General features: G+C 42.7%; 2 protein-coding genes across 5 annotated transcripts in view; one reads left to right on the forward strand and one right to left on the reverse strand.

Moving 5' to 3' along the window:
• The window catches only part of ASCC1 (activating signal cointegrator 1 complex subunit 1), a 106,137-nt gene extending 101,891 nt beyond the window's left edge, over positions 1-4,246 (reverse strand). For 2 of the 3 annotated variants that reach the window (XM_049645191.1, XM_049645193.1), the window contains exons 1-3: positions 4,140-4,246; positions 2,052-2,196; positions 643-742 (exon numbers count right to left, since the gene is read on the reverse strand). In XM_049645191.1, coding sequence (XP_049501148.1) covers positions 643-742; positions 2,052-2,163 — 212 coding nt within the window. In that variant the 5' untranslated portion in view covers positions 2,164-2,196; positions 4,140-4,246. Of the gene's footprint in view, positions 1-642; positions 743-2,051; positions 2,197-3,200; positions 3,838-4,139 lie in introns of those variants that run through there. The other variant, XM_049645192.1, reaches the window with a different exon arrangement.
• On the forward strand, positions 3,964-16,209 carry ANAPC16 (anaphase promoting complex subunit 16). Of its 2 annotated transcripts, XM_049645195.1 has the most exons (4): positions 3,964-4,073; positions 8,474-8,642; positions 14,521-14,595; positions 15,383-16,209. In XM_049645195.1, exons 2-4 carry the CDS (start codon positions 8,501-8,503, stop codon positions 15,496-15,498), a joined length of 333 nt encoding a protein of 110 aa, XP_049501152.1. In that variant the 5' UTR covers positions 3,964-4,073; positions 8,474-8,500; the 3' UTR covers positions 15,499-16,209. The 2 variants fall into 2 exon arrangements, with proteins under 2 accessions (XP_049501152.1, XP_049501153.1); XM_049645196.1 differs by lacking the exons at positions 3,964-4,073; positions 8,474-8,642 and adding an exon at positions 9,004-9,225.
• The last annotated feature ends 11,138 nt before the right edge of the window (positions 16,210-27,347 follow it).

A 27,347-nucleotide genomic window follows, 5' to 3' on the forward strand; every position in this document is an offset into this window, starting at 1 on the left:
TAGAAAGAAGAATTTAACAATATAACTAGGTAAGGAAGAGAGAGTATAAGGCAAAGGGAACAGCATATGTCAAGGCTCTAAGGCAGGAACGAGCACTGCACACTTCAGGAACTGAAGAAAACTAGCTAGGCTTAAGTGCAAAACCAGAAAAAGAGTGGTGAGTTGTGACTGAAAATGCAGGGCTGGCAAGTCACGTTCAAGAGTTTGGCCATCACTCCAATGGAAGAGAATTCCATCTTCAATGGAAAATGTTGGCAGATATAAGCAGAGGTAATAAAGTAATCACATTTGCCTTTTAGAAAGACGCCTCTACCCTCAATGTGAAGAACTGACTGGGAGGAGAACAATAATTATGTGCCTAGTAAGTAGGTTCAAGTAATTCACAGAAGATGCGGCAGGGTGGCAGTAAAGAGACAAGTGGTCGATTCAAAAGACAAATTTAAGAGACAAAACGTAACAGGACTTGGTGATACATTTGGAATGATGAAACTGATCCATTATCAGTCCTTAGAAATTCTAGGACATAAAACACTAAACTGTTTTGTCATTAGTAATCAAGCACTGCAGAAAAGTGTAGAAAAGAGTCATCTTCCTGCTGAATTTCCTGTCAGTATGTCCCGTGAAGCTGGGGGCCTCACTCACTTGTAGAGCAGGCTGGGGGCCTTCACGGTACACCGGAAACCTTGCTGGGTCTGCACCACCTCGTAGGCATCACAGGGCTCTTCTGCACACTCCACGAAGCCTGCAGAGAAACCATCACACCTCACTCACAACTGCTGCTCTGCGGAGAAGTCTTCTCCCCACCTGCCAACCACTCTCAAGGTTTAAAAAAATACACATGTACAAACACTTTACATTGCAGAACACTGCTCTGACCGATTCCTCCTGATCTGCTCTTGGAAGAAAAATAAAAAACATGTGACTATGTTAAACCTTCCAGTCTTAGAACCCTGTTAAAGTAGTATATATGTACCACTATTTAACTGTTTTCTCCCAGAAAGATAAGACACGATAAAACTTTTTTACTATTTTTTACGGAGATGTAATTCACATAACATAAAGTATCCTCTTACAATGTGCAAGTAAGCAGTTTTTAGTATGAGGACAAAATTACTTCAGTGAATGAGATAGCAGTGATAGCAGGAGAACTTACACCATTAGGCCAGCCAAAGAGAAAGGAGGGTCAAATAAAGGAGATCAAGTCCCCAAGGCTAAAGGAAAACAATGGGAAAACCAAAGGGAAGACTAACCCCCAAGGCTTAGGGACTGATGAAAAAGTTTATAAACCGAAAGGAAAAGGAAGCAGAGAACATGAAAGGCCCTATTCATGCATTAAACCCAAGCCCAATTTAATTGACTTAGAAGTATTCATAATCAGGGCGCCTGGGTGCCTCAGCTGGTTAAGTATCCAAGTCTTGATTTCGGCTCAGGTCACGATCTCACGGTTTGTGAGTTCGAGCCTTGCATTGGGCCCCGGCACTGAGGGATTCTCTCTCTCCCTTTCTCTCAAAAGAAGTAAACTTAAAAATATATATATTCATAATCCATCTCAACTGTTTATTTTACTTCTTAAAATCATCCCTACGTAATAATAAAGTTACATTAGTCACATATTTGGAAATGTCTATATGATTACAAAAAGAAAAATCACAACATAACAGTAGTAACAGCTAACATTTTGGGGCACTGGATAAAATGCGTATTTCATTTATTTCAACAATTTATATATACTACTTCACAACTTTACAGATAAAGGAAATTAATTTTGTCACAGAATATTAATGGCTGCTGTTAAGAGTTTATTAAAATTACCCCTTATTACATTTTTGTCTCTGCACAGAGATGAAACATGATTTACAGACTGCAACTGAGAATGGCTCATCAAATTGAAACTAATCAGTCCCCTCAGACATCCACACAAATGGAGCTAGGTAGAGGCCAAACATCTCAAATTTCAGTGCTCACAAAGAACACTTTGAAACAGAACAAAACACTGCTTCCACAATTCAGAGACCACTGTACTAATCTGACCCAAGAGCAACTAGGATTACCTTGATAGAAGTCTTCATCTTCTTCTTCATGTTGATAAATCTGTTCTTGGATGGGATTTTTTCTGTAAATCCGTCCACCAAGTCTTATAAGCTGTGGGCGCAGAACTTCCATGATACTTTCTCCCAATAGTACTCTAGTGAAATCCTGAAAAATAAATGATCATTTTACCTTGTTTTAATCAGAAATAAAAACCCTCTATTATATGGACATCTGTTCAAAGTACACACTAAGCAAAAGCAGCCCTATTCCCATTAGATTTCCCCTATCTGCGAGCTGTTTTAAGTCAGTTGCTACATCTTCCGTAACAGTATTCCATTCCTGGATCACTCTAGACAGTAATTTGTTTTTGTGTTTAAAGATTTACTTTTAAGTAATCTCTACACCCAACATGGGCTTCAAATTCACAACCCTGAGATCAAGAGTTGCATGCTCCACAGACTGAGCCAGCCAGGTGCCCAGGTGCCCCTAAACAGTAATTTGTAAACTATTTCAGCACTCCAAGAAAAGGTGATTAAATGGTACTCAGCCCAGAGGCCCCTGGGTGGCTCAATCGGTTGGGCAGCAACTCTTGATTTCAGCTCAGGTCATGATCTCAGAGTTCACGGGTTTGAGCCCCTTGTCAGGCTCCACACTATCAGGAGCCTGCTTGGGATTCTCTCTCTCTCTGTCTCTCTCTCTCCCTGTCTCTCTCTGCCCCTCCTCCACACACGTGCAACCAAAAAAAATATTCAGCCCTCTATATACAGGTCATCCATGACTTTGTGAGAATAGTATTTATTACTATTATTTATTGGTTTAACCTAAAGAGAGTAAGAAACAATTTTCTGTTTAACCATTTACTAAGTGTCTCACCCTGTTTATCCAACATGATAATTAAGAGGATTAGGAATGTTTAGCACACTTATCTTTCAGGAGGTAAAAATAACCTCTAAGTACTTTCAGAGATGCTAGAAACATATACCTCAAAATTAGATCCAGTTGCCCATCAAAACAGTTAAACTATGACTTAACCAACATGGTTCTTCAAACCAACACATTGCTATCCATTTTACAGGCCACTACCCAAAAACTGTGCATCACTCACTGAGAAGCCAAGCTTCTTCTAGTCACCACTTAATGAATCAAGAATTAAAGCAAAGGTTCCTTACGGGCTAGCTGTGGTTAAGTTCAACGAATGTTCCTACATGTTACATAGCCTTGAAGCCCAAAATTTGAGAGATCCTCCAAAACCCGACCCGTCCTTATTAAATACACTAAAGCTCAATCCAACCCTCAGCAAGTAAATTACTTTAATTGGTAATTTGCTTCCGGAATGAAGGAGAGATTTCGCATTGCAAGAAATAACAGCATAGAAGGTAAGCAGACTTGAAGACAGGCATAATTAGCAACAGTTTAAGGACATTACACCGTAGTGCCCTATTCCCCCAGGACCTCACAAAATAAAAAAGGCCCTTCACAAAGGTAGTTTAATGTTTAGGCCGGGCCCTCAGACCATGAGCTCTGGAGTAAGAGCGTAGTGTCTCAAAGGCAGCAAACTTCGTCTGCCTTTCCCGTTCAGCACTGGGGTACTGCTCTGAAAGAAGGGGGGGGGGGGACGGGGTGGATAAGCAATTTAATCCTGCCTCGTGGTAGCCTGGAGAGAGGAGAGCAGAAGGCCTGAAATGTCCTGAAATGTCGTGGGGGAAGCTAACGCCCCGAATCATAAAGCGAGAAAAAAAAAAAAAAGCGAGTACACCAAAACGACTGAAGAGAAAGGAACTCCAGGACTCCAAGCAAAACCACGGTAAGGGTGAAGGGGGGGGGGGGGGGGGGGGGGACGAAGGACCCGGAAGTTCTCTCTCCCTGAGCGCGTTCACCACTTCCCTCCGCCCTGGCCACGCCCACCAGCGCAAGCGCGCGCACGCCGGCGCCGGTTCCTTCCGCGCGGGCGCGCGCACGCCGCCGTCCTTGTCGTTGTAAACGCTGCCGCTCCGGCTGGCCCTGGGGGCGGGGCTGTAGGGGAAAGTGCCAAATCCTCTGAGGTAAGTGGCCGAGGGCTCAAGGACCCCGGGAGCTTGGTGGAAGGGAGTTGATCCCTGGGATCCTACCTGCAGGGACTAGTAAAACGGAGAAGATAGGAGGAGAAACTGGAGCCTGCTGCAGAGGGAGTGTAAGGAAATTTCCTCAGGCCGCGCCGCACTGGGTGCGCATGCGGGCCGACGGGCGGCGCCTGCGCAATGGGGCGGCGCCGGTGGCGTCGCCCCCTTGGGACCGCACGGGGAAGGAGGAGGAAGCGTGCCTGGGAGTTAGTGGGGAAACTGCCAGCGTCCTGACCCCTCCCCTTTCTAGCCCCTGTCTCTCCACCCGACCTAGTTTTAGCGGCAGCATCCATTTGGGTGGTAGTCCTGCCGTTTTAAATGGAGCCCGGTGGAACGATTTGTTGATGATGGAATTTAGTGATTGCTTGTAATAATTTGCCATTGTACCAGTGTCCTTTCAGCGTCTTTCATAAGGAGACTCCTTCTAAAAGAAGAATTCTTTTAAGAAAACCGACGTAGATCTGATAGAAAGTAAAGTTTATGAATACGAGGTCATCCCTGTCGTAGATAAATGTTTGATCATCCATCCTATCACTGGACACAGCCATGCTGTGTCCCCCAAAATAACATTGCTCTGCTATGGGGATCTCTACTGCCAATAGACTCAGCTTCCCTTATAAGGTTAAGCCCCACATTAGATTACTTATCATGAATATTTACTCATTAAACAGAATTTTAGCGAGTACCTACCTTGGGCCTGGCAGCCTAGTGTGTGCTAGAGTTGTTAATACTGTAGATCTGCAGAATGAAGAAGAAAAAAAAAAACCAGTAATGGACCAGCTCTCATGACACCCCACTTTTCTTTCCCATGCATATAATCTTTGCTGAGCCACTAGCCCTGTGTTCTATCATCGTTCGTTATTCATTCAGGAAAGTTGAGATCCGGGTTCTGTTGCTAGGCCTTGCAGGTGGAAAGACAACTCGTTCCCCCTTTCCTAGATCACAGAATTCTTTCTAAACTCATGAACCGTAAAATGAAAGTGTTAAGTGGGTTAATGGAGGGCATTTTCCCTCTTGCTGAGCAGACCCTTTCCCCTCTAGGAGCTTGCTGACTCTGTCAAATGGAGAGAATTAAAACTTTTCTCATGAGTAAGTGTGTTGGGACATACTGTGAATGCAAAACTGGGATCTGCATTAGGGGAAAAAAAGATTCAGGAGTAAATATCCATTACTAATTTTGGATAGCTAGTAGTAAGTGTTTACTATGCCTGTAACTATTCTAAATGCTTTAGTTATATTAACCTTTGTGACACCTTTCTGAGGAAGGTACTACTATGATTCCGATTTCAGAGATGAGGTAACTGAGGAACAGAGAGGTTAAACGATTTGTCCAGAGTTATAACAGCAAGTTAAATAGCAAAACCAGGACGTGAACCTAGGCCGAGAGGCTTCAGAGTCTGTACTCTTAGTGTTTTCATATGGCACATGATATGCCCACAAAGCCATTGCTTGAAAAGTGTCACAGCATAGAAGCTAACATTTCTATAGCTTGGTTTTGTTTGGTCATCCATAAAATGAAGGAATTAGATTAGATGACCTTTAAGGAATCTTGTGGTTCCTGTGAAATGTTTAATTCATTTAGCAAACATTTATTTAAATCAGCAGCTACTTAATATAAGCCAAGCATTATGTTGGGTTCTGATGATCAGAATGCGTGCCTTCATAAAGCAGTTACAAAGCAGGGTTTATTGTTAGTTCCATTTAAATTCCTCTCTTACCATCTGCTGATAGCATGCAAAATTCAACCTGTATCTTTTTTTTTTTTTTTTTCAACGTTTTTTTTTATTTATTTTTGGGACAGAGAGAGACAGAGTATGAACGGGGGAGGGGCAGAGAGAGAGGGAGACACAGAATCGGAAACAGGCTCCAGGCTCCGAGCCATCAGCCCAGAGCCCGACGCGGGGCTCGAACTCACAGACCGAGAGATCGTGACCTGGCTGAAGTCGGACGCTTAACCGACTGCGCCACCCAGGCGCCCCTCAACCTGTATCTTTAAAGTCAGAAATTACTTAGGTGTATTATTCTAACTCAGCAGAAAACTGCTTACCTGTGTAAAGGTACTTTGTGCTAATTGTGCACTCCAGTTTTCAACCTTAACTGTTTTGTGTATTGAATGATAGTAGTTCTGAGGTTGAAAGAAAATGGGATGAAAGGGAATTCCTTTGATTATACTCAGTTTAGAAGTCACACTGTGTCTAGCCTTTGAAGCTGTCCTCACTCTGGCAGTCCCTAGGGAGCTCTGCTGAGCCACTGATTTCAAAATATAAAGCATCCCTTGCATTTGCAACTGAATAGAGCATTTATCAAGGTGTAGAAAAAAGATTTGGGGTTTTAAGTCTTAGGTGAGATATATAAACACTTCACAGTAGGTTCTGCTCTGAACTGATGGGAAACAAGACTGAGTACCTCTCCAAAAGATGGCTAAACTATCTGTATACTTTATTTGAAGTCCAACAAGAATCCACTTAGAAATTTAGACCAGGTCCATTACTGCTTAAGTTCTGTTTAAAAGAGCATTTAAGAACCTGTCAAGCTATATTTTAAGCTAGTATCACCCAAAGATTGGATATGTATCCAACTTGAAATGTTGGTTTTCTGACTATGATTCAGAAAGTTACAGAGCTGAGAGAAAAAAGAAAAGGTGATCTAATAGCAAAATTGATGATGTCCTTAATCAATTTGTATTTTTAAATAGGCCGACATTCTAATTATAGCAGTTGCCTTACTGTTCCCATGTCTCCCTTGAGTTTTAATCAGTGTTACTTATGGACATATAATGAAATCAAAAACTAAACTCTGCTTCCCTGACAGCCTTAAATCATCATCACAAAATTAAGGAAACAGAACAGCCGGCATTTCAGAAATGCACACGATATCATTTTTCTTGCTAGGACACTGGATTATGTGTGCATATATATATATATATATATATGGGATTTATGTCTGCATAGTATTCTCTCATTTTTTCTATTTTTTCAAAAATAAGTTCTGACTTTTGTAACAAATGTTTTTTGCAACTAGCAAAAGAAGAAAATATCAGCTAAAATTCTTGGCCATTAAAGACAGAAATTCATTTTTAAAATCCTTTTAAAGTCATTTTTTCTGTTTTTTTAAATTGAGCTAAAATTCTCATAACATAACATTAACCATTAGCCATTTTAAAGTATACAATTCAGTGTAAAGTCATTTTTTAGTCTAAATACTAGAGCTGTATTATCCAATACAGTAATCACTAGCCACATGTGACTATTTAAATTTCAATTAATATTAAATACAATTTTAAAATACAGTTTTTCAGGGGTGCCTGGCTGGTTTGGTTGGTGGAGCATATGACTCTTGATTGCAGTTGTGAGTTCAAGCCCCACCTTTGGTATAGAGATTACCTTAAAAAAAATTTTTTTTTTAATTAAAATACAGTTCTTCAGTCACACTAGTTTAATAGCCACAGAAGGTCAATGGCTATCATATTGGACAGCACAGAAATAGAATGTTAGAACATTTCCATCATGGCGGGAAATTCTAGCACAATGCTAGCCATTCTTTTTAGAAAATGTACATTTTTTAGAATCTTAAGTAAATGTGTAATATAAGCTTCGATGGCAAAAGTAGTATTTTGGTTTTGAACTTCTGTAAGGAATCATGTGTTCAGTACAGATTTTCTCATTTACATTTGGGCTTTCTGATTTTTTAATATGACATGGGGTTAAACACAGCTGCTGTATTCATAATAAACCATGAATTCAGCGATCCATTTCATGAGCTACTTTGTTCTGGTTTGGGGATGCCACCAAGTGACCAATTTGGGTATTACATTTGGATGAAAAAGTTTTTAAAACATTTTTAATGAAAGGACAAATATGTATTTCCTAACCAATTCCCTTTCCTTGAGAACAGAACACAGTGTTATTCTGGAATTTTATTTGGAAAATTTTATAAGTGAATTTTTTGGTATGGCTTGGTCAGGACGTAGCCAAGACAAACTGTCCTATGAGGCATGTTGTTTTATCCTCATATAATTTATTTCCTCAGTCAAATTGCTACCTTGGCCCTGCCGTATCACCCTTTCATAACCCATAAATCACCCACAGTCGATCCCAAGCGATATAAACAGTTTCCTAATGGTAGGAAGTAGTGTTTTAAGTAGAAAAGCAGAATAAACATATTTTCACTTAAAATCCTGAGATTTTGGCCTGAGACATTAGTAAAAGATTGCGGAAGTAGAAAGGATAGAAAAAAAGGGGAGCTTATACTAAACTGTATGCTGGTTTTTATGGCAGCTAGAATGAAACATTGTCAGTCTCACTTCCATAAACTTGCCAATCACTGTTTTTCTTTCTCTGCAGTGAAGTGAGAATTCTGCTAGAGAGGAAATGGCTGCCTCTTCATCATCCTCCTCAGCTGGTGGGGTCAGTGGAAGTTCTGTCACGGGATCTGGTTTCAGTGTCTCAGACCTTGCTCCACCACGGAAAGCCCTTTTCACCTACCCCAAAGGAGCTGGAGAGATGTTAGAAGGTGATCTCATGCTGCTTTTTGCTGAATAATTGGATTCTGACCTGCAATGAATATTAATTGTAAAGAAGCTATTAAGTGGATTAGAGACAAGTGTGCCCTGATTTCAGCTTCACATTTCATCTCTTGTCCCCATTTCAAAATGTTATGTTCAAAACACAAATCTTTCTCCACTGTCAAAATTTTGGAGCTGAAAAAGACTTTGGAAATCAAGGAAGTCACCTAGACTTATTTAGACCCAGAAAAGTTAAAGTGATTTGACCACGTTAAAGACAAAGTCAGCACTAGAACCAGGAATTCTCTTGACCTCCTGCTCCAGTTTGCTTTATCCTGGCACCAGTCTGCCTCCCTATGATGAGTAGGTTTGATGTGTTTTTTTCTAACCTACAGATAGATTAACCTCATCAAATAGGTTCTAAGAGGAAAACTAATATACTACTCTTTTATGTGAAGATGACTCTCCTGGCCCATTGCAGGACAGTGCTCTGTGGTTTTACTAGCACTGGAGCTGGATTTGCGTCAAATCATCCACCATCTCACTCAGCACACATTTGCAAACTGGCTGGCCAAGATCAGAGCACAAGCTGTAAGCATGAAACCGCATTGATACCCGAAATTCATTGGATGCATGTCACTTTAGGAGCTAGACCAATAAATTCTTAATAGGGAGCATAAAAAATCACCTGAAGAGCTTATTTAAAATGCACATTTCTGGCCCACCTTAGAGATTCTGAATTAGTCTAGGGTGCAGCACAGGAGTCTGTCTTGTGACTGACATTCGAGGGATTCTTACAAAAGAATGGTCTGTAACTATAAACTATTCATCATACTTTGAAAAAAGTCAGCAAAGAACCTATTAAGGATTCAAAATCTACTTGTTTGTAGCACTTTTGTGCTTAGTTACATATTGATCTTTTTTGCTTTAAATTGCAAATCTTGGTAAGTATATTTTAAAAATCTGGAGATCTCTGAGAAAGGTACAAACTATAGGCGTCAGCTTTTGGGGGTGAACTTTATTCGTTTATGTCGGGTAAAAAGAATTTTGGGTTAAGCCCAAACAGAAGAATCATTTGTGACAAAGAAGCATGGGAAGCCTGGGACCATAAGGCTCTCTAGAAGTGGTTGAAATCACGATTAGTGAAGTAGACAATTGGGTAATGTAGTTGGTGATCCATCTGTGATGTACGTACTTCTGTCTTTGCCTTTTCATCTTCAGTTGTGTTAATCGAATATTCGAGTTGGCATCACTGAGTCTGGACATAGTGAACAATTGGGGCCTTGTTTACCATATGTGGCACTAAAAATACATTATGACTTCAACTGTATGCGCCAGACAACTGGTATTAAGGAAGTTGCCCACAAAAATCAAAAATTGGAGGCACTGAAATTGCTTAATGAGTTTTATAGCCGCAGAAGAGGAATCAATGTTTAACAATGGACTCTAAGATTAAAGTCATTTAAATTCTAGCTACAAGAGGAATTTGATACAGGAGGTACCTCCTTAGTCTCAAAGCTATAAGGGTTCTGTGTCAGTGTATAACAGATTACTTGGAAACATTAAAGAAGAAAGGCTACTGAGATTAGTCTGAATGCTGATGTTCTAAGAAGTTTTAGTTCTCTCCATTTTTATTCCATCCCAGTGTGCTTCATGGAGGAAATGTGTTGGCTTTCTGTTGTAGGATGAATTTATATTAGGTTTAAATTCAAAGTGCACAGTTTTGATTCCCTTTCTTAGGTTTAAAGTTTTAGCTATATTTTAAAGCTACTTACACTTAAGGACAAACTATGAAAATTTCAAGATGGTCATTCCTGAACTATCCTGGTCAAATCAAGAATGTTGAATTGAAAAAGAGTACTCCTAAAAAGAATTTTCTTAAATGAAACCTAATAAGGATGTTGGATTTCGAAGCATCTTCTACTATGTTTATGGGTGATACTATTATGCAGCTAATCTAACGCACATTAACGGACCAGTTTTCTTACACCAGTTTAATTGAGTATGAAAATAGAGTAAGAAAAGTTGCCTTTTCAGAGAAGGAAGAAAGGCAATCAGGAGCCAAGATTGGGTACTGTTTATAACAGGTTCAACTTGATTTTGCATCCTCCTCATAAGTCTAAGGATAATAAACCAAAGTAATATACTTAACATTATGAATTAACTTTCTCACGCATGCACTCTGTAACAGACACCTCAAATAATGTATACATGGTCCCCAACTTACTGATATTTTGACTTAGGATTTTTTTACTTTACTATGATGCAAAAGCCATATGCATTTAATAGAAAGCATACTTTGAATATTGAATTTTGATCTATTCCTGGGCTAGCGATATTTGGTATAGCACTCTCTCAGGATGCTGGGCAGGAGCCACAGTTCTCAGCCACACAATCACCAGGGTAAACAACCGATGATACCATTCTGTACCCAAACAATCATTTCTGGTTTTCACTTTCAGTACAGTATTCAATAATTTACATGAGATATTCAACACTTTATTATTATAAAATAGGCTTTGTGTTAGATGATTTTGCCCAACTGTAGGCTAATGCAAGTGTTCCAAGCACTTTTAAGGTAGGCTATGCTAAGTTATGATGTCTGATAGGTTAGGTGTATTAAATGCATCTTCCAGGGTACCTGGCTGGATCAGTCCATGGAGCATGCAACTCTTGGTCTCAGGGTTGTGAGTCTGAGCCCCACACTGGGTGTAGAGATCACTTAGAAAAATAAAATCTTGGGGCGCCTGCGTGGCTCAGCCGGTTGAAGTGCCATCTTCGGCTCATGTCATGATCTCACAGTTTATGAGTTTGAGCCCCGCTTTGGGCTTGCTGCTGTCAGCACACAGCTGACTTCGGATCCTCTGTCTCCCTCTCTCTGCCCCTACCCCACTCTAGCTCTCTCTCTCTCAAAATAAATAATGAAGTTGAAAATAAAAATCTTTTTAAAAAATGCATTTTCAACCTGATATTCTTAGCTTAGGATGGGTTTATCAGGATGTAACCCCATCATAAACTGAAGAAGATCTTTACAGCAGTTTTCAGCATTCTTCCTGCCCTTGGCTAAGATTGTCCTCACCCAGTTTAGTGAGCAAATTAGAGAATGCCTTCCAACCCAGAAGTAGCTGAATTTTAGTGACATTGTAGGCTACTGAAGTATAAATTATCTGGCATAGTCTAATTTCCTACTGTGAGGTAATATTCTTTTAAATGAATTTGATAGCATTTTATTTATTGGAGTTGGCATGGCATTTATTTATTAGATTTGGCAATTTACTGAACTTTTCACTACTTATAACCTTTGCTTGTCCCTTAAGAGGAAAGCTGATGTATTGCTGTTTGGTGTGTTACAAAGGGTTTGATTACAGTTTCTAAATAGAAGATGGATTGCCCCAGGCTGACTCCTCTCTAGAGAAATTCCAGGCTTTAGATTGGTACAGATACCACATCTAATAGGATGTGGCTAAGCAGTGGACTTTGTGGTTAATACAGAGCTGCAAGTCAACAAAAGTGTGTTCCATAGGCATAAAGTGGTAAAGTGATACGCAAGTGCCTTTTTGAAAGATTAGCTTACATCTTTTTGCTTTGAAGTTCATTGCCAAGGGAAATATGCAAATGTTATAACTTAAGCATTTTATCCTAATAGCACCTGTGATTAAATGTAAGTGCGAGGTAGCACTTCCAAGAGCTTCCAAATACATCTTGGCCTGATCCTTACAGCCCATAATCCCCACTGCCTTTCGTGAAGTGAGATCCTAAAGTTTAGGATCAAACTACCTGAGAAGTGGGCTCTAATTCTCTATGCTCTGCTTTTTCTAAAATAAAACTTGAGTTATAATTTGATTCTTTAAGCAAGGGTATGAATAGGATAATGAACACTGGCATATTTACATAATAAACTGGACAGTATAATATTTAGGTAATTGAAAATAAAAAATTTTTTTGCTCAGTTTAGATTATCTGCTCACAAATGATTTCCATTCAGCCAGAGGAATGGGGTGGGAGGAAGGGATAGGATATTATACACCATATAGTTCAATATGTAGAAAAGAGGTTGAATTTAACGAATGTAGCTTTCTTCCTAAAGTGTATAGCACTTTATGAAATAATATTTTGAAATATAACATTATGCATATATTAATACATAATCTGAAAATAATTACATTTTTTTTTGCATCAATTTTGAATATAATATTGGACAGAAGCCCTCTTGGTTGTACATCCAAGCATTTGGATACAATATCTATGGTTTTATTGTTCACCATTTTAATCTTTTTTTTTTTTTTTCTCTTTTTTTAAGTGAGCTCTAGCCCCAACGTGGTGCTTGAACTCAGGACCCCGAGATCACTTGCGCTACCAACAGAGCCAGCCAGGCACCCCTCACCCTGTTAATCTTAAAAATAAAACTGTCACATTATTTTACCAGCAAAAAAATGGATTTATTCGGGAATAGCAGGGAATTGTAACTGGGGACAAGCAAGCTATGGCAAAACCATAGGCAAGTCCAGAGAACATAAGAGAGGCAAGGGGGGAGCTGGGAGAGACTATTATAAACAAAAAGTCTATTGGCACAAAGTAGGCATTTGGGAAGTGTAGTGGCTTTCCGTTGGCTGAGTTATGACAGTTTCTCATTGGCTAGGCTGTTGCCTGGCAAGGAGAAAAACCTTTCTTCATCCTGCTGGGGTGGCAAAATAATAGGCTTCTTTCTTCCTGCTGGGAAAGCAAGATTTGCCTCTACCTGTTGGAGTCTGCAATTGACCCTGAGTGTTAGGGCATGAGAGCTCCCCGTCCTGGCCTTCTGCCTCCATTTGAAATGAGGTTTCCTTTTATTTCTACAATCATGACTTCTGAAATCAGGTCAGCCTTGTGTGAAACTCAGCATGAAGCCAGAATGTGTTAGTCCTATCTCCTTGTCACTTAATAGCTGGGTGACACGCCAGCCCGCCAGCCCGTGACTGATGGGTGAGTGCTTGACACCTAGTAGTGCTGACGTGAACTACCACCTAAAAAAAGACATGTGTCCTCTCCCTCCGTTTGTTTTAGGATTTTTGCAATACGACACCTTCCCCAAATGGTTTCTGCTACCCTTCTAAAAGTCACATTTGCTTATATGAGTTCCGTGTCTTTGCAGAGTATATTTTGCTGTATCAGCCCTTGCCTGACAAAGAATAACATGAACTAGCTTATGTGTTTCATAATCATCTTCCAAGTGCTGTTGCGACTGAGTTAGCTACCTTCTTGTTGCCAGTTCTTGGCACCAGTACGATGCTAGGTTCTGAAATTGCACCATACTCTTATCACCATCCAAATTGCAGTGTTTTGGTTCAGTTGGAAAATCAAGGTTACAATTTGCGTTTACAGAATAAAATTTCCCAGCAGTGCTTTGTGATGGTCATAGTGATGTAACTTGATATATTAAAAATCAACAACAGCTATTTTGCCCTCAGTTTTACTTTTCAGAATGAAAATGATCTAGAGTTTTGGTGTACCTTTGTATTTGGATAGCACAGGAGCCATGTGGCCAAATGGGTCAGATGTCAGCGTTTGCCTGACATGCAGAATAAGAGAACATTAAGAAACTCTCAGGTTAGGGGGGGAGAAATGTTGACCAGGACATCACACTGAGGTTTCTTATTTTTGTTTTTCTAAATATTATTTTTAAACTTTGAAACAAGTGGAGGGACTGTTTTAATATTCTAGATATAGAAGAAGTAGCTTTTATAGCTAAGGACTGTTAGTTCTAAATGAAACAGAAGCCCTCTTTGTAAACACTGAAAACTGTACCCTGAATGTGAAAGCAGGGAAAAGAATGGCCACGCTTGCTTGGTTTATCAGAAGCCATAAAACCCTTAGAGCAGATTAAAACTTTTCCTCTTCTGTTTGTAGATGGCTCTGAGAGATTCCTCTGCGAATCCGTTTTCAGTTATCAAGTGGCATCTACGCTTAAACAGGTGAAACATGGTAAGCACATGAGTGTTGTATACTTAACTATGAGAACAAATTATGGGGCAGCGGGGATGGGAGAGGAGGATCAGAAAGGTCAGTGTGCTTTGTGACAAAAACTCCTGAAACTCTACAAGGCTCTTTAAGTGAACTTTCTAAATGGCCTGCAGACAAAAACATTCCGTGATCTCTTAGTATATGTGCTGCCGAAGCGAGGACAACCTTCTGCGGTCTTAAGCCAGACGTCATGTCCACATTGAGGCTCAGAAGCTGAAGTCAGAAGTGTTAGTTTTCTAGAGGAGACTCTGCTTCCTACCATTCGTGTGTTGCTTTCCCTTCTCCTTCCTAAAACCTTTTAATGTTCTCCACTGTTTACCATCATCATCCTCACCTTCAAGTATTTATGTGATACCTTATTGTCTGTCTGGACTCTGAGAAGCCCGGACTCTAAGACCCTGATAGCACCTTTTCTGCGGCCTTCATTTATGTATCAGGGAACTGTGTTCTCCCACCAGATCGTTTCTCTCTATTGAAGGCATAATGTAGGAGGGAAAGCTGCAATTGCCTGGAGCTCAAGGATTTTAGTACTAAATCGCTATGGCATGGAGGGTACATACTCCTTGTTTTTTGTCATTGTTGTTTTAGATTAAGTCTTCTGACCAACAAAGAATAAGACCTCAATTCTTGACTAGTGAGGAAAAAAATCCTTCTGGAAATTATTTTTAAACCAATCATCATGTTGGTGGGTGGTGACTGTCTCATGGGAGATATGTTGTATTATATATTGCCTCCTTGACCCTTACAGATCAGCAAGTTGCTCGGATGGAAAAATTAGCTGGTTTGGTAGAAGAGCTGGAGGCAGATGAGTGGCGGTTTAAACCCATCGAGCAGCTGCTGGGGTTCACACCCTCTTCAGGTTGACCTTGCCCGGAAGGCCGCCTCTGGTGCACAGCAAGTGCAGGGCCAGCGAGGGACTTTTCTCGCAGCTTACACAGCCATCCAGAGATTCACAGCTCCATCGCTGAATTGTTAATTCGCATCCATGCTTGGTTTCTCTGTATCTATCCACAAGCAACAAATACTTAAATGTGTGATCTTGCAGGGAAAATTTTTGTTTATTTGTTTAAAAAAAGTATTGAGAATCAGAGTAAGACAATCGGCGTCAGAGAACCTGAAGGTTTGGGTTTAAGAGATATTTATAAAACTTTACAAGCCAGGTAGGACACATGCCGGAATTGGCCAACTGAATGACATCTCTGCTGTCATTCATGCAGTGCCTGGAATCCTCACTGGTCAAATCCAAGATCAGGATCTGGAGTTACACAACACAGCGTTTCTGACCTAAAACAGTTCTTCTTGCAGATGAATGTGATTTCAACTCAGGACCTGTTCAAATGAGGAATTTTAAAATTTCGGGTTTTTTTCTATTTTTAGACATCTAATTCTATAGATTCTAACTTTTTCTAACCTCTTCTAGACATGCCAAATGCTGGCAAAAAGAATTACTTTTTGAATGTTGAAGCACTTGTAAAAATAAATCTGTGAGCAAAATCCTTTTAAACACAGAAATCCTGAGTTCATCTTGTTGGTGGGCTCAAGCAATTCTGTAGCAAATAAATCCTTTGAAAGAGTTCCAAATTGGTTTTCTTTGTCCTTTCAAAGTCTCAGGGATTTGGGATACCAGGAAGAGGTCAAATTACTTTTTAGAAGAAGGGAGTCTAAAAACATTTCTCCTAAGCAAATGATAGATTTCCTTTATCCCAGGGATATTTGTCTTTACAAAACCATATGAACTTAGTAGGTTGGGGTGGTTTTTTTTGTTTTTGGTTTTTTTTTTTAGAGAGCAAAAGTGTGCACACAAGCTGGGGAGAGGAGCAGAGGGAGAGAGAGAGAGAACATCTTAAGCAGGCTCCTCCGTCAGCGCAGAGCCCAACTCAGGGCTTAATCCCACGACCCTGGGATCATGACCTGAGTCAAAATCAAGAGTTGGATGCTCAACCAACTGAGCCACCCAGACACCCCGAATTTAGTAGGCTCTTACACCAGGATATGGAAAAGCCTGGAAAGCTAAGAGATGTCCTTTGTTCTCCCTCATGGGACCCCAGGGTCCACACTGTACACTTAGGAAGATCATTTATTTTGGATTGGATGCTAAAAAATTAGCATACATTTGTCTTGATAACATTTGTCTTTCTCCTCCTTAGTAACTTATACCCAACCTGTTTAGAGTTGCTTAATGATGAATAAGTATAATCCCAGTAGCAATTGGCCCTAATCTCAGGAGTTCAAAACGTTTAACACCTACTACCTGACAAGGAGGTGGTGACTTCATCGAGTCAGTAATCTTGACTCCCAGAATCTGAACACGGGGATGTTAAAGACCTGCTCATGGTCACATAGTCCAGGCAGAAGGAGATCTTGGAATTTAGAATAGATTTCAGTTTATTGATAATTCAGCCCACTGCTCTAGTCTCTAAAGCACATCAGAGCACAAAATGACCAGCCTGCAGACTCACCTGTTTCCATATTAATACCTCTCAACCCAAACAAGTTCCATATTTGGAAGCCATTGAGTTTCTAATGTACTTTTTAGCACCAACCATCTTTTTTTTTTAAGGCTATTTATTTATTTTTAAATATTTTTGAAAGAGAACAGGGAGAGGCAGAGAGAGAAAGGGACAGAGGATCCAAAGCAGGCTCTGTGCTGACAGCAGCGAGCCCAATGTGGGGTTCGAACTCCTGAGATCATGACCTGAGCTAAAGTCGGACGCTCAAACGACTGAGCCAGCGAGGTGCCCCAGCGCCAACCATCGTGATGATTACCAAAGGAAAAATTAAAAATACCTAGACTGCAGTAAACCTTTAGATCACATTTCCAGTGACAGTTGAGAAGCCATCGCTAACTTTCTCTCATTGTTCTCATTTGCATAACTACAACACAGACACCGTATTACCTCATCTTTACCCTTTAGTATTGGGACTTAACAGAATTTTTTTCGGTTGGCCATTTTGTTTTTATGACTTCAGAAAACTGAAGAGAACGCAGGGTTGCACCTTTCACAGCGATCCTTCGGCTGCTACTTGAGTACTGTCAGAACAAGACCTTCGCTATTTTTTTGAAGATGCCCCTCCCTCTCTGCACCTTTCTGTTGGTTGTCACATCTCATCATCCACAACTCCTGTTACCACGCTTTGAGCTTGAAGATGGTCCTTGCTGCTTATCTGTCCTCTCTGCACTCACTATGTGCCAGTCACTCACAGGCATTAATTATAATCTTCTCAATATCGCTGCAAGAGATGTAATACCCCCAGTACAGAAGACGAACTTAAAGCTCAGAGAGAGCATTACCCGCCAAGTCCGCAGAGCTAAGCAAATAGGCACGCCTGGGTTTGAACTCAAAGTCTCTCAGATTCCAAAGCTGAGATTATTTTAGGTGCACCATGCTGCACCCCACTGAGCCCTACCCAGTGCCTTGAACGAAGAAAAATCCTAACACCTTTTTTTAAATGATAAAGTGAATTAACTACCAGGAGGAAATAAGCTTTGTCACTACTCTCCCTTCTTCCTCCCGGTGATTGGTGATAAGGGGTCTCAGGCAAAATGAAGAGACAGGCAGTTCCTTGAGGAGCTGATAGAATTAGCTATTTGTCAGTGTCTACATAACTCTTTTAAGGTTCAGTATGGTGAAAAAATAGATGCTTGAGGGACACTTCCGTGAACAAGGAGGAAGGCAAAGGGCGGATGACAGCTAATGACCAGGACAGCACAGCCAGCCATCCTAAGCAAGCTGATGGCAAGGGTGCCTCTGCAATAAAACGCTCTGCTGCTCCCAAAGCATTGTCACATACGCTGTGTCTTGATTGTCACGTCAGCCCTGCAAGATAAATGAGGCAAGTACTGTGTTACGGTTGAAACGGCACCAAGAGGGTGAGGTTCCAAGATTATTAACCAAGATTGTAGTTCGTAAGGGAGCTAACCCTTCAAATCTTTGTCTCTGTGGCTTCTAGTTCATCAGAAACTAGCAAATCTCAAGACAGAATTTGCCGTTAATAAAGAATGATTCATGGGGTGCCTGGGTGGCTCAGTCAGGTAAGCATCCACTTCTTGATTTCGGTTCAGGTCACAATCTCGGGGCTCCTAGGATCAAGCCCTGCATGGAGCCACGCATCAGGCTCAGCACTGACAGCACAGAGCCTGCTTGGGATTCTCTCTCCCTCTCTCTGTCTCTCTGCCCCTCCCCTGCTTGTTCTCCCTCTCTCTCAAAAATAATAAACAATTTTTAAAAATAAATAAAAAGTGGTGCCTAGGTGCCTAGGTCAGTGAGTTAAGCATCCAACTCTTGATTTCGGCTCAGGTCATGATCTCACAGTTCATGGGATCGAGCCCCCATATCGGGCTCTGAGCTGACAGTGTGGAGCCTGCTTGGGATTCTCTCTCTCCTGTCTCTCTGCCCCTCCCCAACTCGTGCTCTCTCTCTCTCTCTCTCTCTCTCTTTCTCAAAATAAATAAACATTTAAAAATAAATGAATAAATAATGATTCATGTCAGTTTGATACATAACTCCATATAAGTGTCTTGTTTCATAGTAATGAGATATAAATAGTATATAAACAGTAAACTTAAACCCACTTTTACTTTTACATCATTGAACAAAAATTTTACTTTAAAAAATTGTTTTTAACGTTTATTCATTTTTTTTTCAAAAAAATTTTTTTTAACGTTTATTTATTTTTGAGACAGAGAGAGACAGAGCATGAACGGGGGAGGGTCAGAGAGAGCGGGAGACACAGAATTGGAAGCAGCCTCCAGGCTCTGAGCCATCAGCCCAGAGCCCGACGCGGGGCTCGAACTCACGGACCGTGAGATCGTGACCTGAGCCGAAGTCGGCCGCTTAACCGACTGAGCCACCCAGGTGCCCCAACGTTTATTCATTTTTGACAGAACAGAGCTTAAGCGGGGGAGGGGCAGAGAGAGAGGGAGACAGAATCCAAAGCAGGCTGCTGGCTCTGAGCTGTTAGCACAGAGCCCGACGCGGGGCTCGAACTCACTGACGGTGAGATCATGATCTGAGACAAAGACACTCAACCGACTGAGCCACCCCAGCACCCCCCAAAATTTTACTTTTTAACTTCAAATTTAATGATCCCGGATCAGCATTAAAGTCCTGACTTTTCACTGATACACTTACATGTGTTATTTATTAGTGCCATCCCATACCTGATACTAACAACAATGGTCTGGAACTCTAAATTGAGTCCCTCACCCAAGGACTTCTGTCCATTTATTTGCAACCTATGGCTTCCCTTCCCCCACATGGTTGGAAATCCTTCGATCCCTTGTTCCCAGTCACAATGCCAGATACTAAGGTGGTAGAAACTTTGGGCCTTAAGGCCCAGTCAGAAGTAGAAGAAAGAAGATAGGACCAGGAGATGTCTCTCATCCAGAAGGAAGAGGAGGAAACTGCCCAGGACATGGTGCCCTTTCAGGCAAACCTAAGAGATACTACACTTGAAGGAGGAGTCCGTTCTGCCTCTCCCTGTGCTTTTGCCAAAGCACCTAACTCTGCCTAAAATATCTTGCCAGGTCTCCTTGTAATTGCCTGAAATGCTAACCACGACAATCTTTTCCACAAAAGAGAAAAAAAGAGCTTAAATAACATACTTGGGAAAGTCAAATCTTGGGTTGCAGGCAGAGTACAAATGACACCAGATCTTTTCCTGTTTTCCAGAGCTGACTTTGGGATGGAGATGGCCCCATGGGTGAAGAATGGGGGAAGGAGGCTGAAGCGTGATAGTTTGCCACTAGCCTGCCTTGTGTGTTTGCATCCGGTCGGAGAGGGAATCTCACAATTTTAGAGCCGGAAGAGACCGGAGCGCATCTAGTTCAGCTCCCTGGTTTACAGATAAGATGTTGAGATCTTGCCTGGCCCATTCACTGCCATATACTCAGTAACTGGAATCCTACCTGGCACGGAGTAGGTGTGTTGTAGGTATCGAATGAATGAATGTATGCATTTGTTGTCTGTCCACTCTGATTTAGAAGCTATGGTAGCTATTTACAGTGCAACATCCATTGTGGAGTAATGTCTAAGGTTATTGAGATGAGGTAGTGGGCAGAGCCGAGACTAACCCAGATCTCAGCCCACAGCTCTCTATAATACTACACTGACAGGTGGAAGCTGTGGAAAAATGGAAACTGTATGCCAAAGCAGCCGTGGCTCACATGATCCCATGCACGTGAGGGGCCAAGGTAAAGGAGGCTTGTGCGTCCCTGCCCTCCTCATGGGCTCCTGCACACGGGCCCGGTGGTAATGCCACCACGAGCCAGTCTCCACCTCTCTAGAGACTTTGATTTCTCCAGCCTGTCAAGTTTCCATGGAGAACTTATTTTCCAGAATCAGCTTATTTCATTTTCATAATACAAGCTCTTTAAGACAAGTGATAAAACCACATACAATGTATTACTAGCAGTAGCAGAGGGGGATGTTCCTTTCCAAATGTTCTTTGTCATCCAACACACATTTATTGAGCACTTACTATGTATGTAGCATTTGCTATACGCTGAGGATATACTGTCAAACGAGACACAGTTACCAACCTTGAGGTTATAAATATATTAAAAGACAAAAGGGTAATTTTAAGTGTAAAACTTCTCCGATAAGAGGAAGCATGAGATGTTGTAAAATCAGAGACAGCTAATCCAGCTGAGCAAGGGGTCAGAAGATTTCCTAGGATGATGTTTTTAAGCAGAGACCTGAAGAACAAGTCAGTGGGTGGGAAGGAAGGATTTTGTAGGTAGACGGAATAAACTGCAGAGGCCCAAGGGTCAGAAAAGGCATCATGCTTTGGTGGGGCTGTAGGTGTTTGTCATGGCTGGTTCAAAGCATTTTAGACCAGGTGGGTTTTGCTAAGGAATTTGAACTTCAATCTGTGGACACTGGGGAATCCTTAAAAGGTTTGCATGACAAGATCTGGTTTCACTTCAGAAGTTTTAGTGGGAGGGAATGGTGGCGAGTCATTGGCAGTACGATCTAGGTCTTCTAGAAAGCTGTAGTGGAGATCCAGATGAGAAATGCCTGCAACCTGTTTAAGATGTGGAGACAGAAGAATGGATCTGGTTCGAGAGTTACTCAAGAAGCATCCTATACAGGACTTGGTGCCTGGTCAAACTTGGAGGAGAACTCAGGGAGGACACGTGAGTTTCTTGTGTCAGTGACTGAGGGACTAGGGGTACTATTCACTAAGATAGGGGTATGGAAAGAGCAGATTCAAGATGTCCCATAGGCAGGTGACCCTATGGGTTGACAGCGCGGGAGAGTGAGATAGGCTGGAGTTAGATTTGAAACTCATCAACCTAAAGATATTTATGAAACCAGAAGGCGGGGTGGATGGGATTGCCCAGGGAGAGAGCCCATGGAGTGAGAAGAGAATTGGACCAAGAAGAGATCCCCAAAGAACTCTTACACATAAGGGACAGGCAGAGGAAGAAACGCCCTGGCGGAAGTTGCCAGAGAGAGAACCAGAAAGCCCGGAATGTGGCATCGTGGAAACCAAGGGGAGAGGACATTTGGAAAAGGAGGCTGCAAACGGCAATATCTGGTGTATATTTTAGTGAGATACGGGATGGATTTTACCAAGGAGATCATTGGTGACTTTGTCTCAAGACCACCGGTACAGTGGAGGCGGAGCCAGACTGCTGTGGGTGGGAGACTGAGGGAAGGTGAGAACATGGTGCCAAATCAAGGCAACCCTTTTAAGAAGTTCGATGGGAAGGGGAGGCACAACTGAAGAACTAGGGAGGGTGACAGTTAAAAAGGAGTACATACAATCAAGACATTGGTTTTCTTTTACAGTGGGAGGGGTCAAAGAGAAAGAGGGGATAATTGAGGGTGTAAGGTCCCTGAAGACATGGGAGGGGATGGGATCCAGAGCCCAGTTGGAGGGATTACTCTCGGAGGGAGGGCAGGCGAAAAGGATAGTGCTGATGTGGGTAAGTGTGTAGGTGAGGTGGCAGGAAGCTGAGGGAGTTCCCATCAGATGGCTTCTATTTTCTCTGTGAAGGAGGAGGCAAGTTGGTCTACTGCCTGTGGTAAGGGGCAGGAAGAAGTGGGAACAGGGGGGTTGGGAACAGCAGTCTCTGTAAAGAACGGCAGAGAGCTGACCACGATCAGACGATTGCCAAGAACGTTCAGGGGCCAGTTGCAGTTAGAGTCCCTGAACTTGCAATGGCACCAATCTTTGGCGAGTGTACTAGCAGCCCCCAGCAGCCCGGGAGTAGGAATGGAAAAAAAATGAAGAGTTGGTGGTTACAGTTTTACATGGTAAGAGCAAGAGGGTAAGCACATTGTTGGTCTAGGGCTAGCAAGGAAAGAAAGTGAAAACAAAAAGAGATTACCAGAGAGAAAATAGAAGGGTCAAACACTTATTGAGGGCCTTCGATAGCTTTGGTAATATATGCAGGAAAAAAGAAATACAAAGATAGGGCAAACTTGGTTCCCAAATTGGGTTCTGGGGCCTCAGAATCGAGTGTAACAGACATACAGTCTCCCTGGCCTCGTGCCTGCAGTCCAATAGGTCTAAGGTTGGGGGGTTCATGTGACTCTTCTGTAGCCAGGTTTGGAAAACACTGGGACCCGTGGGAAAAGCAGACAAGTAAACAGACATACGGAATACATACAGTGCCATCACTCCATGACTCGGGTCTATTTGGGGTGCTGTGCAAGCCAAGAGGGCTTGGAGAGGGCAATGAAGAGGGAACAATAAGGGAATTTTCCTGGAGAAGGTGAGTCTGTACCTGAGCATGACTGGTGAGTTGGAGCTGGCTGAGCAAAGAGGGGAAGACGCCAAATAAAGCATTCCAAGTCGGGGAACAGCATGTGCAAAGACAGAGCAGCGTGAAGTCACTCGCTGCGTTTGTGGGGTCATTTGGTGTGGCCGGAGCAAAGGGTGTAAACACGGGAGTGGTGAGGTCTCTCAAGAGAAGGAAGCAAGGACCAGATTGTTTGCAGCCTCATTTTCCATCAAAAGAGCATTTCTCTGACACGGCCAGGGCCAGGGTGCACTTAAGAAAGAAGCCAAGAATCCTGGCTTTCACAGTAAATAACTTAGAAAGCAGGCTCCTGGGGCCTGGGAGGATTAGACTGGCTGGTATAATGCTTCAGATGTGATTTTCGCAGGCCACTAGGTGGTGAACAGTATTTTTGCTCTGACGAGAAACTAAGCATTTTCCCATTTGTATTTATTTACTGACTTTTAGGGAAAGGCAGATGTCCTAAGCTCAGTGAGAATTATTGAAGGAGCCTCCCTTCTGGGCTCTGAGCCAAAAGCCAGAATAAGCAGCAGCCTGAAGTGATCAAATTTAAAATCTATGGACATTGTGGAGAGATGTTTCCCCCCAAACAGTTTCTCCTCCTTCTTTCCCTGACCCTGAAAGCCTCAAGTAGGCTTGAATGCCCTCTTTCCCTCACTCCTTATTCTCAGAAATCTCCAGGCATATATTTGAAGATAAACCACACAAACACAGGCATTTCATTTGTTTAGCAAACCCAAAGGTCACGTCTGGGGGCTGCTGAAGTCAGATTCTACCCACTTAACCTTCTGCAGAGTCTCCAAAATATAGTGAATCTGGAATATTCTATGAAGTCGGGGCAACGTGGCTCTCAAACACATACTGCCTGGAAGACAACCTAGGACTTTGCTATCCTGGACCCAGTGTCTGCCCAGAGAAGACTCAAGGCTCAACATTCGAGCCTAGAGTGCGTTTTGAACGCACTCCTGATAATGAGAAGGAGAATCAGACTCTCTCAGCCAGCCTGCGTTTGCAGCTGGAGCACCAGGCCGTAAGGCCTCCAGAGACCTATGGACTTGGGAGCCAGGAGGAAAGCAGGACATCATCCCCATGCCATCTCTCAATATACAGTATTCGTTCCAAGAGCTAGAAAAGAAGCAAGAGGCAAGGGGAGGATCAGGGAGGAGGCAGAACCTTGCTGGCTAGGAGCCCAGGCCCACCTGCAGTCAAGCCTTCTCCAGGGTGCTTGCCTCATTAGGCAAGCAGAAACACTGAGTCTCAGCCTCAGAATTCTGTAGCTCTTCGTGACCCCAGGGATTATCTCGTTCGAGCACAGAGAAACAATTGCCAGTTCTGAGCCTCTGCAATCCCTGGAGTCCTTCTGGCTCTGTGGCCAAAATGAGCTTTCCATAAAAAAAAAGAGGGTCTGGAGTTGCCAGTTTTAGTACTCTTAGATTTAAAAGCTGCTGAGGGGGATGGGAAAGGCTTCACTAATGAAGATGTGACCGCGAGGTCCTGGGCACATAACCCACACCTCTCATTTTGGCACAGAGGGTCTCAGGCAGGGCAGGTAGGTACAAATAATGTCCAGGCACTGGAAACACTAAGAGTGTTCGTCATGGTTAAGATCTAGTGAGGATTACTGTATGTGGGGCATCGTGCTAAGCACCCTCACACATGACATAATCTACTCACTAGGAGAGGCTGAGAGATGGCAGGAAAGAATACCATAGCCCAAGAGCTGAAGGAAGGGTCTTGGCAACTGTATTCATTCGGGCTAAGGCTCCCCTAACAGTCTACTGGAGCTGCCTTAACAGAGTTCCATAGACTAAGTGGCTTAAACAACAGAAACTTAATTGTATCGAGCTGTGGAGGCTAAGCGTCCAAGATCAGGATGTCCCCGTGGTTTGTTCTTTCTGGAGGCCGTGAGGGAAGGGATCTGTTCCAGAGCTCTCTCCTTGGATTGTTTTTTGTTTTTGTTTTTTTTTTTTTAATTTTTTTTTTAACGTTTTTATTTATTTTTGAGACAGAGAGAGACAGAGCATGAACGGGGGAGGGTCAGAGAGAGAGGGAGACACAGAATCCGAAACAGGCTCCAGGCTCCGAGCCATCAGCACAGAGCCCGATGTGGGGCTCGAACTCATGGACCGCGAGATCATGACCTGAGCCGAAGTCGGACACTTAACCGACTGAGCCACCCAGGCGCCCCTCTCCTTGGATTGTTGATGACCATCTTCTCCCTGTGTCTTTACTCATTGTCCCTCTGTGCATGCCTCTGTGTCCAAATTTCCCCTTTTTATAAGAATACCAATCATTTTGGATTAGGGCCCACACTACTGACTTCATTTTAACTTGATTGCCTCTGTCGAGATCTACCTCCAGGAGTGCCTGGGGCAGGTCAGTGGGTTAAGCATCCGACTTCGGCTCAGGTCATGATCTCATGGTTCGAGCCCTACATCGGGCTCTGTGCTGACAGCTCAGAGCCTGGAGCCTGCTTCAGATTCTGTGCCTCCCACTCTCTCTCTGCCTCTCCCCTGCTTGCATTCTCTCTCTCTCTCTCTCTCTCTCTCTCTCAAAAAAATGAATAAACATTAAAAAAAAAAAAAGTCTACCTCCAAATAAGGTCACATTCTAAGCTACTGGGGTTAGAACTTCAACATCTGAATTTGGGGGAGGGACATAATTCCACCTGTAACCATGACATCTAACCAGACCCTCTCCTTTTATAAATGAGGATATTAAAGCCTTGAGTGGGAAAGCAACTTGTACAAGGTCACACAACAAAGTGAAAAAACTAAGACTAGGGGCACCTGGCTGGCTCAGTAGGTGGAGCGTGCGATTCTTGATCTCTGGGTTGTGAGTTTGAGCCCCCATGTTGTGTGTAGAGATTACTTTAAAAGAAATCTTTAGAAAAAGAAAAAGAAAAAACTAAGACTAGAACCCAGGGCTTTTGGGGGCTGTGAGCCTTGAGCACACTGCCTGGGGAGGAGCAGCATTCTGGAAGCCCTTCCTCCAAGATAACCCCTGAGGTTGGGCAAGTCTGGGTGGCACCCACTAGAATCTCTTTACAGACCTGGGGTGAGGACACTCTAAAACTCTCTTATGAACCAGTACTTGGAAAAGGACAGAAATGCCAGAGTGGAAGGAGTCCTATGAACGGAGCTCAGTATAAGTAAGCACTGGGGTTTATTTTTTAATGGCCAGGCCCCTCGTTAACGAGGCAGATATGTAGTGCATCACCCAGAACTTTGCTCCCTGCCTGCAGCCCCCCACAGCGTAGTTAGCCAGAATATGCTGGGTGGTGCTGGCTTCCCACAGCCTCTCTCTTTGGGCCCACCTCCGCCTAGAGGCTGGCATCTGGCCTCCATACCTTCCAGAAGGCAGGTAGTCCTCCATTTTGCAATCAGCTGTGGGAACTCACTAAGGCTCTTTTGAAAGTCTCAAAGTCTCATGCAACCTGCAGGAGGTACATGGGTTTAAGAGCATTGCTGTGTGGCTTCAGAAGCAAAGAGGCAAAAATTGAGATTGAATATAGCACAGAAGTGTGGGTGACACCAAACCACAGATGAACTGATAGGCTGCGGGGAAGGAAGTGAAAAGTTCACCTTGTCCTTCAGTGTAACAGAGGGCTGTTGGTTTTGTGGAGGTTTGCTTTAAAAAAAAAAAATTCATTCAATAAAAATAGCTCGGTGGGACAACACATTATAGCATTCGTGGAAATAAAAACGAGGAACCACATCACAGGCTGTTCTGCTCCGAACTTGGCCCTGCTTCCCTGGGCAGCTCCCAGTTCCTTCTGATGAATGCAGCAGCAGTGGAGGCCCTCGCCCCGTCCCAGGTGGGGTCTGGCCTTCAGGGAGGAAGGGAGGAGGTGGTTCAGAGGCATCAGCTGTTTCCCTGCATCTGAGCCAAGACCCTGGCCTCGGTAGAAACTCAGCTTTGTCCTCCGCGTCTGTCTTCCGCACTATGAAAAGTTTCCATC

This window comes from Panthera uncia, chromosome D2 (assembly GCF_023721935.1).
Source record: "Panthera uncia isolate 11264 chromosome D2, Puncia_PCG_1.0, whole genome shotgun sequence".
NCBI classification, from domain to species: Eukaryota; Metazoa; Chordata; class Mammalia; order Carnivora; family Felidae; genus Panthera; species Panthera uncia.